This window comes from Mirounga angustirostris, unplaced genomic scaffold, assembly GCF_029215605.1.
Source record: "Mirounga angustirostris isolate CCGP_5_RB_7025 unplaced genomic scaffold, mMirAng1.0.hap1 SCAF_17, whole genome shotgun sequence".
NCBI classification, from domain to species: Eukaryota; Metazoa; Chordata; class Mammalia; order Carnivora; family Phocidae; genus Mirounga; species Mirounga angustirostris.
The window spans coordinates 41,203,420-41,216,606 of record NW_026991725.1 but is presented as its reverse complement, the minus strand read 5'-3'; the positions used below and the strand labels follow the sequence as shown (position 1 = coordinate 41,216,606).

At 54.6% G+C, this 13,187-nt stretch overlaps 1 protein-coding gene across 1 annotated transcript; it reads left to right on the top strand.

The window, feature by feature from the left end:
- Window positions 1–138: 138 nt before the first annotated feature.
- Window positions 139–12,491, top strand: TK1 (thymidine kinase 1). Its single transcript, XM_045888359.2, has 7 exons — window positions 139–270; window positions 393–424; window positions 1,423–1,533; window positions 4,087–4,180; window positions 11,046–11,135; window positions 11,417–11,536; window positions 11,638–12,491. The coding sequence occupies exons 1-7, from the start codon at window positions 205–207 to the stop codon at window positions 11,842–11,844; spliced, it is 720 nt and encodes a 239-aa protein (XP_045744315.1). The 5' UTR covers window positions 139–204; the 3' UTR covers window positions 11,845–12,491.
- Window positions 12,492–13,187: the final 696 nt, after the last annotated feature.

The window sequence follows — 13,187 nt, the reverse complement described above, 5'->3', positions numbered from 1 at the left end:
GTCCCTGGGGCCGCCCACTAGGGGCGGGCTGCGGTCAAGTCTCCCGCCAGTCCGCGGCCGCGCGCTGATTGGCTCCGGGGCGCCAGCGCCGGCTCCCGATTGGCCAGTGCGCTGGGTATAAATGCGGACCGCGCGGGAACCGGCGCCTGGTGGCTGGGCGGTGGCACCGGAGAGTCCCTGAGCTGCAAGCTTCCTGGAGGCGCCATGAGCTGCATCAACCTGCCCACCGTGCTGCCCGGCTCCCCCAGCAAGACCCGGGGGCAGATTCAGGTGCCGGCGCGGGGACTGGCTCCCAGCACTCGGGAGTGGGAGCGGGGTCGGGGTTGTGGTTGTGGCCATGGCCGGGCGTCCGTGCGCAGCGGGCCCCGAAGTGACCTCGCCTTCTCTCCTAGGTGATTCTAGGACCCATGTTTTCAGGAAAAAGGTAAGTAAGTCATGGCCTCGCGGGGACCACCTTCTCCCCCATCCCTACCCTCCGGGGGGCCCGTCCTCCTCCCCTGACGCCCCTCCGGGGCCTGCCTGCCGCCCCTCTCAGACAGCACCCCCAGGACAGCCCCCACTGCCGGACGGCGCGTTCCCGCCCGGGATGCTGCTCCTCCCTGGGATCTGGTCCTGGAGCAGGCGCTCCTTCACTGCCCGCCCAGCTCAGACCCGTCCATTAGGGTCGTTCGCCACCGCTCCTTCCTGCGGCTGGATACAGCTGCTGAGGGTTTAGCCTCTCACGAAAGCCTGTTCACCCTACAGTGTGGGCACCCCTCCTTCTGGTGTGACTGTTTCCTCCGGTACTTTACACACTAAAGAGTCAGACCAGGGCACCTTTGCTCCCCTGATGTGACAGGACCATCATCTGACCTAGGCAGGGCTAGTGAGCCCCCTAAGTAACGCCCTCCGCCCGGGGGGATCACTCCAGTGCAAACCTGTTGCCCTCCGTGGTGAGGCTAAGGTGGGCTCTGAGACCCAGAGGCAAAGTGCTTTTTCTCTTGCACAAAAAGATTTAGTGAAGTCAATTCAGACTATGTGAAGGCCTCTGGGATGAGACTACTTTGGAATGCAATCTGGGGCCTTTGCCTCTGCCCACCCCACCAGATCCCTGAGATACTTATTCCTTCATCCCATCCCTGGACCAGCTGGGGGTCATTCCTTGCCGCCCTCCCCAAGGAGAACACTTCCGGTCCAGCACACCTTTATCATTCTGTTATTCCCAGGCTCTCTAGTGACTTAAAGCTCTCGATGGCATCCCTCTCAGGCCTAGATTGTGAACTCCCAGAGCATGGGCCCTCTGTCCTCACTGGTCTTTCTGTCCATTGGTGGGTCTCAGGCTGTAGACCCCTAGAAGGTGGTGGGGTGCCCTGCTTGTGCCGAGGGGGTCTTCCTTGCCCACTCTTTATACCGTGGGCCTCACAGAGTGCTCTGCTCTTGCAGTACTGAGCTGATGAGACGGGTCCGTCGCTTCCAGATTGCCCAGTACAAGTGCTTGGTGATCAAGTATGCCAAAGATACCAGGTACAGCAGCAGCTTCTCCACGCATGACCGGTGAGTCCCTGCTGTCTTCTGTCCTGTCACAGGACCTCCCCTGGAAACCTGGTGAAAATTCCCAGGGCCTGGAACATACTGTCAGAGCTGTCTTTAGTGGGAATGGTTAGTGATGCTGATGCCCGGGGCACCTGGGTGGCTCAGTCGTTAAGCGTCTACCTTTGGCTCAGGTCATGATCCCAGGGTCCTGGGATCGAGCCCCGCATCGGGCTCCCTGCTCTGCGGGAAGCCTGCTTCTCCCTCTCCCACTCCCCCTGCTTGTGTTCACTCTCTCACTGTGTCTCTCTCTGTCAAATAAATAACATCTTAAAAAAAAAAAAATGCCGATGCCTGGCACTGAAATATTGCAACTCAGCAAATTTGCAAAGTCGCTTGGCAAGGGATCTTAGGACTTGGCCTTTCACAGAATTCTAGCTCAGTGTTCTTAAGCAGGGACAATTTCACGCCCCCTCCCCCAGAGTGCATTTGGCAACGTCTGGGGACATTTTTAGTCCTCACAACTGGAGTGGGGGAGGGGCATTGGGATGTTGCTGAACATCCCACAATGCACAGGACAGCCCCACGACAAATACTGATCCCGCCCCAATTGTCAGTAGTGCCATGCTTACCTCTGTGCGGTTTGCAAAACTGGTTTTGTTGAGCCTGATGTTTCTTTTCATTTAACTTTGTAGTTGTCTTAGCCCCAGCTCACTCTTGGTCATCATGCGTCCTTCAGGCATTCCGGGTTTATGTTAATCTGCCTGCACCCTGCAGACATTTGCCTTTGCCACCTGAGGTGGGGAGGGAGGCTTAAATTTAGTTTGCCTCTTCCCTGTTCCTTGGCTGCAGATTGGGGCCTGAGATTTCTGAGCCCGGGACATGATCTCTGTCCTTGGGACTTGTCCACCTGAGCCCCCAGCGGCAAAGCCATGCTGTGCATGCAGCCTTGGAACCTCGGGATGGCCCAGTGTGTGGCCATGGGCTGGGAGCATGGGGTTTCTGAAGCCAGGCGGGTGGTGGGGTGGACAGTGCCTGGGACTCGGGGCTAAGCGTCAGGATTTGAGTGACAGGTGCTTCCGGCCGTGCTGTCTGATGCTGGTCATTTATGCGGTCCGGTTCGCTTCTCCCCAGAAACACGGTGTCTGCCTCCGCTGCTGCTGAGTGGGGGTGAATCCAGGGAGGACAGTGAGAGCAGAGGAGGCAGCCCTGTCCCGGGACGAGAAGTCAGGAGGGCAGGGGCCCGTCTGAGCTCTGCCCGGAGTGGCAGAGATGCCCTCCAACTCGGGCTGCGGAGGCTGGGACAGACCACGGCTGGGACCGAGCCCTTGGTGGGAGCGACAGGGCTCCGGAGACGCTGCCCTTGCCCACCCTGTGGTTTTCTCTATTTGGGGAGGGAAGGGGGAATTTAAAATTCAGGCAATACCATCTCATGCTCTTCCCAGATCTTGGAGTAGAATTATAGCAAGATAATAACTGTGCAGGGGTTGTAAAGTATTTTATTTTTCTAAATACAGCTACAGGGGGCGCCTGGGTGGCTCAGTCGTTAAGCGTCTGCCTTTGGCTCAGGTCATGGTCCCGGGGTCCTGGGGAGCAGGGAGTCCATGTGTCCCTCTGCCCCTCCCCCCCACTTGTGTGCTCCCTCTTTCAAATAAATAAATAAAATCTTAAAAAAAAAAAAAAAATGAAGTACCAGCCCCTCAGAAGGCTAGTTGAGGAGCAGGAAAAATGAACACGGAAAAAAAAACTCATTGTAGAAAAACAGACTCTGTTTAAAAAGACAGAGGACAGAGAATAGGATCCCTCTTCAGAAATGGCCCTGGGTGTGGAGGCAGGTTGGGGTGGAAGCTTCCCACATTCGGCCTTTGGCTTTCAAACTCTTCTGGATAATATTCTCCCCGTTGGCCACACAGGGCAACAACAGTATGACCTTAGATTTGAGTCTTGGCTCTGCCAGTTAATAGCTCTGTGATCATGGTGAAATCCTTCGATCTGCCAGAAGAGCCAAGTGGATTGAGTTCTTCTCTGGCCATGTTGGCTGGAGTCCTAGGCTTATCTCTGCTGGGACACACAGGGCTGAGTCTGGTGCTCATGCTCTGCCCAGGACCACGGTGGACTTTCCGGGGCACTTTTGCCTTGCGTGGGCCCCTTCCTCCATAAAAAGAAAGAAGTAAAAAATTATATTTTATGACGGCATTGATAGAAAGACAGCTAGAAGGCAGCCTGAGTTGTAGTTATGTGTGTCCTTTTTCTCATTTAAAAAAGAAATTAAAGCATTTCTCCTGCCCTGACCCACACTGAACAGAAGTGGAGCCTTTGAGTCTCCGTTAAGCTTTGTATCGCGCATTGCCAATTTCTAGTCCAGAGCATCAAGGGAAATAACTTGTGTTGAATGACTGCTTTTCTGAACATGGGCCTTTATTCTCCCCAAATGCCTCCCACAGGCACTAACTGCAAGCTCCAGCCCAACAGTGCAGTGTGCTTTGGGGGTAGGGTGGTCACGGGAGCTGGCCCCTGGCCCCTGTGTCCAGGTTTCCGCTCCCTTGCCTTGTTCATGTGCTGGCTTTCTCTCCCCAGGAACACCATGGAGGCGCTACCAGCCTGCCTGCTCCGGGACGTGGCCCAGGAAGCCCTGGGTGTGGCTGTCATAGGCATCGACGAAGGGCAGTTTGTAAGTTGGCTTGTCCTGGCATTCTGCCTACGAACTCCCAGTCTGTCCTCCTTTCTCCTGTGCTGGTTTGGAAGGTATTTTGTTCTATCTCTGATCTTTTAGTAGGCAACGCTAACTTGCTCCAACTGGTGTCTGAATACCCTTTGGATTCCCTGTACTGCTTTCCATGTTTTTTTTTTTAAAGATTTTATTTTATTTTATTTTTTAAAAAGATTTTATTTATTTGACAGAGAGAGACACAGTGAAGGAGGGAACATAAGCAGGAGGAGTGGGAGAGGGAGAAGCAGGCTTCCCACTGAGCAGGGAGCCCAAGGCGGGGCTCGATCCCAGCAGCCTGGGACCATGACCTGAGCCGAAGGCAAACACTTAACGACTGAGCCACCCAGGCGCCCCTGCTTTTCATGTTTTAAGGGATTTATTTTACCTTCTTAAAAAATATATATAATAAAAAAAAAGGTGGGGGGGTCGGGGTGCCTGGGTGGCTTAATCATTTGAGCCTCTGACTCTTGATTTTGGCTCAGGTCATGATCTCAGGGTCATGAGATCGAGCCCTGTGTTGGGCTGCACTGAGTGTGGAGACTGCTTAAGATTCTCTCTCTCCCTCTCTTCCCCCGCAAGGGAAAAAAAAAAAAAAAATATATATATATATATATATATATATTTACAGTGAACAACAACAACAACAAAATTAAGTTTCTTGGGGTGCCTGGCCGGCTCAGTCTGTAGAGCATATGATTCCTGATCTCGGGGTCATGAATTCAAGTCAATTTCTCAACGCTGGTACCTAAGCAATGTTCTGTTTGCCTCGCTGTTGCTTCTGGCTTGTTCGTTATGGATTTGTTTCTCCTCTTGCAAAGTACATCCTTTAGTAGTTCTTACAGCTCAGGATGTTTTGGTGGGAAGCTTTCTGAGTCTTGGTAGGAAAATGTCTTTATTTTGTTCTGTATGTTAAGCAGGGTGGCAGAAGGGGTAGCTTGACGATGGTTTTTCCCTGTGGCTTTGGAAAAGCAGCATCCCTTCCTGCCGCTAAGGAGAAGGCTGCCCTCAGTCTTTGGCGGCCTTCCCGAGCAGGTGACTGGGTGACGGGTTTGCTCTCGGAAGAGTGTGTCCTGGGAGGTTCTCTGCTGAGTTTGGGGTCTGGTGTACTTTTCACATTTGAGTGCTGGTGGCCTTTGTGCCTGGAGGGGAGATGCTATTGTCACTCCGAAACTGCCCCCCCCCCCCATCCAGCCGGTGTCCTGGGAACGTCTCCCAAAGTGTGTGTGGTTTCAGAGACTGTTTTTCATTTGGGATTTCGGTTAGTTCTTTTCACGTAACTCCCGCTCTAATTCACGTGTCCTTGTTTCTGTTTATGGATGTACCGTTTGTTTTAACTGTTGCTGTTCCTTCCCTTGTCTTTCTGGAAATCTTGTGTTAAAGGCCTTTCCGGCTCAGTCTTTCCTTTCTTCAGGAGTGCACTCTGGCTGAGTCTGCAGGTTGTCCTTTGTGGCCTTGGTGTCCCTCCTGGGCTTCGGGGTGTTTTGTTGCTGCGAGTGCATCTAATGAATGAAGTATAACTCCCTCCCCGTGGGGCTTACTTCAGGTCTCAGGAGTGGTATGGGTGTCCTCACCTCTACCCGGGACCGTCGTGAGGGTGACATGAGCTGCTGTAACAAACAAGCCCAAGGTTTCAGTAGCTGAAAACGCTAGAACTTTATTCTGAGTCAGTGGCGGGGAGGCCTGGCGACGCAGCTTCTCAGATGGCCCTGGGTGGGTGCATCCGGAGAATGGAATTGGGAAAACGTGGAGGTCCCTGGTGCGGGGTGGCATATCTCTAGAAGTTGCAGGCGTCCCTTCTGCTGCCCTTCTGACCATTGGAATTTGGGCACATGGCCCCCTTTACTGTATTTTACTCACCTCTATGCCCTGAAATTCTTTTGTGTGTGTGTTTGGTGAGTGGTTATTCATTGCTGCAGGGACAGCCCACACTGTGGGACCCGGGGGCGTCTCACCGAGGGCCTGGAGAGGGCTTGCTTATTAGGATTGGGGCCTGTGGGGCTCATTCTAGGGAGGGTTTTAGGAGGTTGGCTTAGCTCTTGATCCAGTGCCCTCAGGAAGGGAGGTGACCGTGACCGGCATCTTAAAGCTGCTCTCTAGGGAGGGGGGACCAGGAGGCTGAAGCCGAGTTGGTAAAGCAGGAATGGTCACTCATGTTGACCAGGACAGGGGAGTGTGTGGTCCCTTATAGTCTGTGCCCAGACAGGACTACCCATTGCGCTCGTGGAGTGGCCTTGCCTGCTGCTCATGCTCCGTGAAATTAATTACGTGCCACGTGATAACACCAGAGCCCAGCGGTGAGTGCCAGGCTAGCCCCTGCAGCTGGGGCGGCTCTTGTGTTTTCACAACCCAGAAAAACAAATAAAAAACCCATTACACATTGGTTCTACATCTGTCTAGTCTTTATAGGCGTACATTTTTATTTTTTTATGATAGTTATTTTTTAAAGGTTTTGTTTATTTATTTGACAGAGACAGCGAGAGAGGGAACACAAGCAGGGGGAGTGGGAGAGGGAGAAGCAGGCTTCCCGCTGAGCAGGGAGCCTGACGTGGGACTCAATCCTAGGAGCCTGGGATCATGACCTGAGCCGAAGGCAGACGCTTAATGACTGAGCCACCCAGCCGCCCCTAGGCATACATTTTTAAAGAGAGGGGGCTCCTATCACGCTGTATGGCTGTTTACCCATGTCAGCAAATGTTCCCGTCTGCGAGGATGTACCCATCCTTACAAATGCTTACAAATGTACCCTATCGTACTTATGCTGGCCCCCTGGCACGTGCCATTTAAAGGCTGTGATGGGGTGCCTGGGTGGCTCAGTCATTAGCGGCTACCTTTGACTCAGGTCCTGATCCCAGGGTCCTGGGATCGAGCCCCGCGTCAGGCTCCCTGCTCAGCGGGAAGCCTGCTTCTCCCTCTCCCACTCCCCCTGCTTGTGTTCCTGCTCTCGCTGTCTCTGTCTTTGTCAAATAAATAAATAAAATCTTTAAAAAAAAAAAAGAATTCCTATTAAAAAGAAATAATAAAGGCTGTGATGGACATCTTGGGTTGCTGTCTGATGTATTGGGATTTATCTGCTAAGTGGAATTGCTGGTCAAGGGGTCAATCCCATTCATCCATTCATTTTCATTCATTCATTTATCAGTACTTTCTGGGCTTGTGCCCCATGCCAGCTGTGTCCTCGGTGGGGATTCAGCCAGAGGCTCCACCCCATGAGCTCACATTCTAGTCCAGGGAGAGAATGACGTCATAGGTCAGGTGGAGACACCTGGACGGGAAGGCACTGTCAGGGGGATGGAGCTAAGGTGGGGTAGTCCGAAAGGGGCCTGTGGGAGAGGCAGGGAGTGAGCTGCTGGCCGGCTGGGTGTGTCTCGGGTGGGAGGGAAGTGCGTGGCTGCAGGCAGGCTCGGCCCCATGGATGGAGAGTGGACAGCAGGTGCAGAGGGCAGCGTGACCGCTGGGCCTTTGCAGAAATCCCCAAGAGAGAGGAGTGAAGGGCAGGTGGCGGAGCGTGCCCACGTGCGCACACACACGCCCGCACGCCCAGTTCCACTGCATTTCTCTTTCGTTGCTGCTGCCTGTTTCTATGTTTATCGGCTTCTTGTATTTCTTGCTCCTTTTGTAAACTGCCTTGGAAGGGCTTCCACTCCTTTTTCTCTTGGTCTGTCTGTCCTCCAGTGCACGTGAAGTGGCCGGCACCACTCTGTCACGTGCTGTGACGACGTTTTCCCTGTTTGCCTTTGAGTTCCGTCTGTGGCGTTTCATTTCGTGTTTTACCATCCACGGTTGAACGTTTTAGTTTGTCCCGTCCTTTGTGGGCTTTGCCCTTGCGAGGCTGGCGTGTCTGCCAGGAAGCGAGGCCCCAGCCGGGGCAGAGCCGGGGGTCACTGGGCCGGGATCACGAGCCAGGCGGCTCTTGGCAGGAAGATGACGGAGGTGCAGATCCTCCACTCGGAGGCTTCCTAATCTCTGCTCTGAGTTCTTTCCCCTCCATCAAAACTCCTTTAGGAAGCGGCTCGCTGCTAGTCGCCCAGAGGTGTGGAACAGGCAGCTGGACGCCAGTGAGGACCCTCTGCTGGTACTTTCCTACCCAGATCCCATGTTGGAACTATTTCTTCCACCAAGAAAACCCGAAATTTGCTAAGCGCTTGGAAGTTCTATTTTATTTTATTTTTTAAAGTTTTTATTTATTTAAGTAATCTCTATACCCAACGTGGGGCTCAAACTCATGACCCTGAGATCAAGAGTTGCACGCTCTGGGGCGCCTGGGTGGCTCAGTCATTGGGCGTCTGCCTTCGGCTCGGGTCGTGGTCCCGGGGTCCTGGGATCGAGCCCCGCATTGGGCTCCCTGCTCGGCGGGAAGCCTGCCTCTCCCTCTGCTGCTCCCCCTGCTTGTGCTCTCTGTCTGTCCCTCTCTCTGTCAAATAAATAAAGAAAATATTAAAAAAAAAAAAAAAAGAGTTGCACGCTCTTCTGACTGAGCCAGCTGGGTGCCCTGAAGTCCTAGTTTATTTTATTTCTTTTCTTTTTTTTAAGATTTTATTTATTTATTTGAGAGAGAGAGTGCACAAGAGAGAGCACAGGCAGGGGGAGCCGCAGAGGGAGAAACAGGCTCCCTGTTGAGCAGGGAGCCCCACGCGGGCCTTAGTGCCATGACCCCAGGATCAGGAAGGTAGCTGAAGGTAGATGCTTAACCAACTGAGCCACCCAGTCGCCCCTATTTATTTTATTTTCTTTTAAATTTTATTTATTTATTTATTTGAGAGAGAGAGAGGGAGAGTGTGTGTGGGAGTAGGGAGAGGGGTAGAGGGAGAGGGAAGCCGACTTCCTGCTGAGCATGGAGCCCAATGTGGGGCTCCCAGGGGTTCTCGATTTCCTGACCAGGAGATCATGACCTGAGCCGAAACCAAGAGTCGGAGGCTGAGGCTTAACCCACTGCGCCACCCGGTGTCCCCCTGAAGTTCTGTTCTAAGTGTGACCTGCATTCTCTGCCTAGGGCTGCTGTAACGAGTAGCACAGACCAGGCAGCTTACACAGCAGGAATTGATTCTCTCCCAATTCTTGAGGCTGGAAGCCCGAAATCAGGGTGTGGGCAGGCTCATTTCCTTGTGAGGGCCAGGATGGGGAACATTCCAGGCCTCTCCCCTTGGCTTGTAGATGGCCATCCTCCCTCTGTGTCTCCATCCAAATGCCCCCTTCTTGTAAGGACACCAGTCATATGATATTGGGGCTCACCCTGCTGACCTCACTTGAATGGGGTGGCATCTGGGAAGACCCTACCTCCAAATGAGGTCATGTTCTGAGGTATTGGGGGTTAGGGTTTCAGCGTGAATGTGGGGGGTGGGAAGGGACACAGGTCAACCCATAACATAAAAACAGCAATAAAAATAAATGTCCAAAAAAAAAAAAGGTCAATTATGAGCTTCCCAGTGGGCACTCTGCAGTGTGCTGGCCATGTGCACAGCGCTGTCTTATCTTGGAGGCCTCAGGAACCCCTGCTGGGGACCCCTTCCCAGGGAGGTGGCATGTGACCAGGGGATGAAGTGAGCTCTTTGAATGTTGGCATCAGCGCAGTGGGCGGGAGGGGGCCAAAGACCCTCCTTGGGCCCCTAAACCTGGGTGTGGAAGGACCAGTGTCCTGACATTATGCCTCCATGTGGTGGGTGAGGCACAGGGATGCTCATCTCTGTGCGGTTTTGCCCCTGCCCCCCACTCAGGGATTATTTGGTAACGTCTGGAAACCATTTTCTTTGTGACAACTTAGGGAGGGGGGTGTTTACTGGCCGAGAGCCCCTTGCAGGATGGGAGCTGCATTTCTGTGACCCGCAATGGGAGCTGCATTTCTGTGACCCGCAATGAGTGTGCGAACATGCCAGAGTCGGGGTGGGTGGGGTGGGGGGTGCTTCTGTGCTCGGGCCTGGCCAGCCCTGCAGAGGGTAGTCAGATTTGGCTGCAGCTGAATCCTACTCGAATTGCTCTTGGTTTTCCTAGCCACCTTCACGGACCTTGTCTTGCTAACTGTCCAGGTCTCCGTTACCTCACACCTCAATAAATGGGCCAAGCCAGGCTTGAACGGCTTGGGGAGAGACCCGCTGCCCCAAGACAAGAACGTGCCTGTTCACACAACTCAAAGACCAATTCACATAGACAAACGCAGTCCACTGGAAGCAGTTTGATTGAGCAGTGAAAACTCACAAAGGCTCTGCAGAAGTAGCATCCTCACCCTCGGCCACTTAGAATGACAGCTGATTTACCAAGTAAACGCAGGGCCTGCTGTGTCATCCTACTCTGTAACTGGCTGGCAGAACCCAGGCCCCTCTTGAGGAATCAGAGGGCATATCATCTGTTCACTATTTGAGTGCCTTGGATCCATGAGCAACACCGGGGGCGTTCCTTGCCATTCTTAGGCTCAGAAACATTAAGTCCTTGCCAAGGTCACACAGTCATGGGTTCAACCAGAGCATGGTTCAAGGCATGAACCCTTGAACAGCCCTCTGGCCTGAGCTTTTGGCCACCGCGGTATTAGATCACCTCCAGCTGGGTTGCATGATCTAGTGATGGGTCCGATGTGCTCGGGCCTGGAGTGCACCTGTTCTGTGTGGAGAGCCAGCGATGGTTAGGGGACGAGGGTGGTTGTGGATGTGCGTGGCTGTGCGAAGTGGGGGTGAGCACGGAGACACTGGTCTCCTGGTCTTGGGCACTGGCAAGAGGGCTGGGGTCACCCTGTTCTCATGCTCCACACTGATGGGTGGCAGTGTCTCTGTGGCTCCCGGAAGCTGCTGCTCTGGGTGGAAGCTCACTGATGTTCCCCCCTACCCCTGCCCCCTTCCAGTTCCCAGACATCGTGGAGTTCAGCGAGACTATGGCCAACGCTGGGAAGACCGTGATTGTGGCCGCACTGGATGGGACCTTCCAGAGGAAGGTGAGGCATCTGATACAGGCTTTGGAGGGGATCTGGAGGGAGGGAAGGGCCTGAGAAGAACAGGGGCAGCCCTGCGAGCCTCTTCTCTCAATGCAGTGCTACCTGGATGACCCGGGCTTGACACCTGGGGGCACTTTGAGCCGGGCCGTGTCCTAGCCCGGGCACTCAGATGAGCCAGACCCAGCTCCCTGGCTTGCCTGGGAGTCCATCCAAGGATTCCAGGGAAAAACCCACCTGGCCAGGTAGATGTGCTCACCTGCTGTCTTTCCCTGGGAGTGTAGGCATTCGGGAGCATCCTGAACCTGGTGCCCCTGGCGGAGAGCGTGGTGAAGCTGACAGCCGTGTGCATGGAGTGCTTCCGGGAGGCCGCCTACACCAAGCGGCTAGGCTCGGAGAAAGAGGTAGCCCCCACCTGCCTGCTCCGGGGCGGGGGGGTGGGGGGAGGCCCGGAGGCGCTGTGCCCCCTCTCAGCCCAGGCCCTTTGCGTCCGTCCCGTGGCCAGGTCGAGGTGATTGGAGGAGCAGACAAATACCACTCCGTGTGCCGCCTCTGCTACTTCAAGAAGGCCTCGGGTCTGCCCGCCGCGCCGGACGGCAAGGAGAACAAGGAGAACTGCCCGGTGCCGGTGCCGGGAAAGCCAGGAGAGGCGGCGGGAGCGCGGAAGCTCTTTGCTCCGCATCAGATCCTGCAGTGCAGCCCGGCCATCTGAGGCTCCCCGTCCCGCGGCCGCCCCCTGCCGGCCGGCCGCCGCGCAGCCTTCCCCCAGGAGGACGTGGGGGGTGGGGCGAAGATGGGACTTTCTGCCTCCCGCGGTGCAGGTCCTGGGCTGGTGGTCTGCACATCCCGTTTCCCCCTTTCCTGGTTCCCTTCCCGGCTGCTGGTCCACTCGTGAGCTCAGGGTCTGGCTGCCGCAGCCACCCCCCCTCCTGTGGGGTGAGGGGCAGAACCACACACTGGCGACATCGGCGCCCATGGCTTCTTCCCCCTTGTGGCTTTCGCTGTTGAGTTTCTGTTCTCACTGGGAAGTCCGAGCGCCGGTACCTCCGGCTCAGACCGAGCCTCGGCCCACGCAGAGGTTTCTGTCTCTGCTTGGGACTGACTCCTGGCCCCCAAGGGTGGCTGGACTGATGGCCTCCTGCTTCCTACACTCCGGGTGATCATTTTCTCCAGAATTACAGCTTCTCTCACATGGGAGACACTTACCCTGCTGGGGCTCAGGTCCCAGGGACTTAATCTTTTAAAGTGTGTGTGTGGGGGGGGTGGTTAGGGGCACAGGTGGCTAGGGTTAGGGTCTATGATTCTGTTGTAGCGTGTGGATTAGTAACTAATATTAAAATTTACTGGTTGGTGAAAGCACATTTGTCTTTTTTTTCTGTAAGATTTTATTTTTGAGAGAGCACAAGCGGGAGGAGGGGCAGAGGGAGAGGGACAAGCAGATTCCCCGCTGAGCGGGGAGCCTGATCCCAGGGACACTGAGATATGACCTGAGCAGAAGTCAGACACTTAACTGAGCCACCCAGGTGCCCCGAAACCACATTTGTCTTTAACAGCCTGGGATGCCCTGGGTCTCACTGTAGACAGCTCTGATGTGACACACGTGGGGATTTCTTTCCAGATCTTCTTCTAGCACTACTAGTCTCTTAGCCACACCACTTTCACTGAGAAGCGACCATGAAGCGCGTCCTAGGAGGACCATTTGCTTACTCTTCTGTCTGGACGGGTTTCAGGACAAAATGGGTGGACGGAGGAGCCTGGGTCCCAGGATGGAAAGACAAGGCTATGGTCAGGTCTGCCAGCTGGGGCTGTGGGGTCAGGTTTTGTTTGTGAAATAGACACTTGATAGCTCAGGAGCCCAGAAGACTAGCTCAGCTGTACCTTGTAAAATGGGCTGTCAGCGGCTTGCATGGAAGCAAGAATCCGCTGGGGTGGGCGAGCCCCCGACCCCCACGCCGGTGCAGATGGGATCAGGGTTCTGGGGTGGCCTCCCTGCCCTGGCTTGCCTCTCCCCTTTGTTCTACTCCAGCTTGCTGGTGACTGGTCCTGAGTCACAGG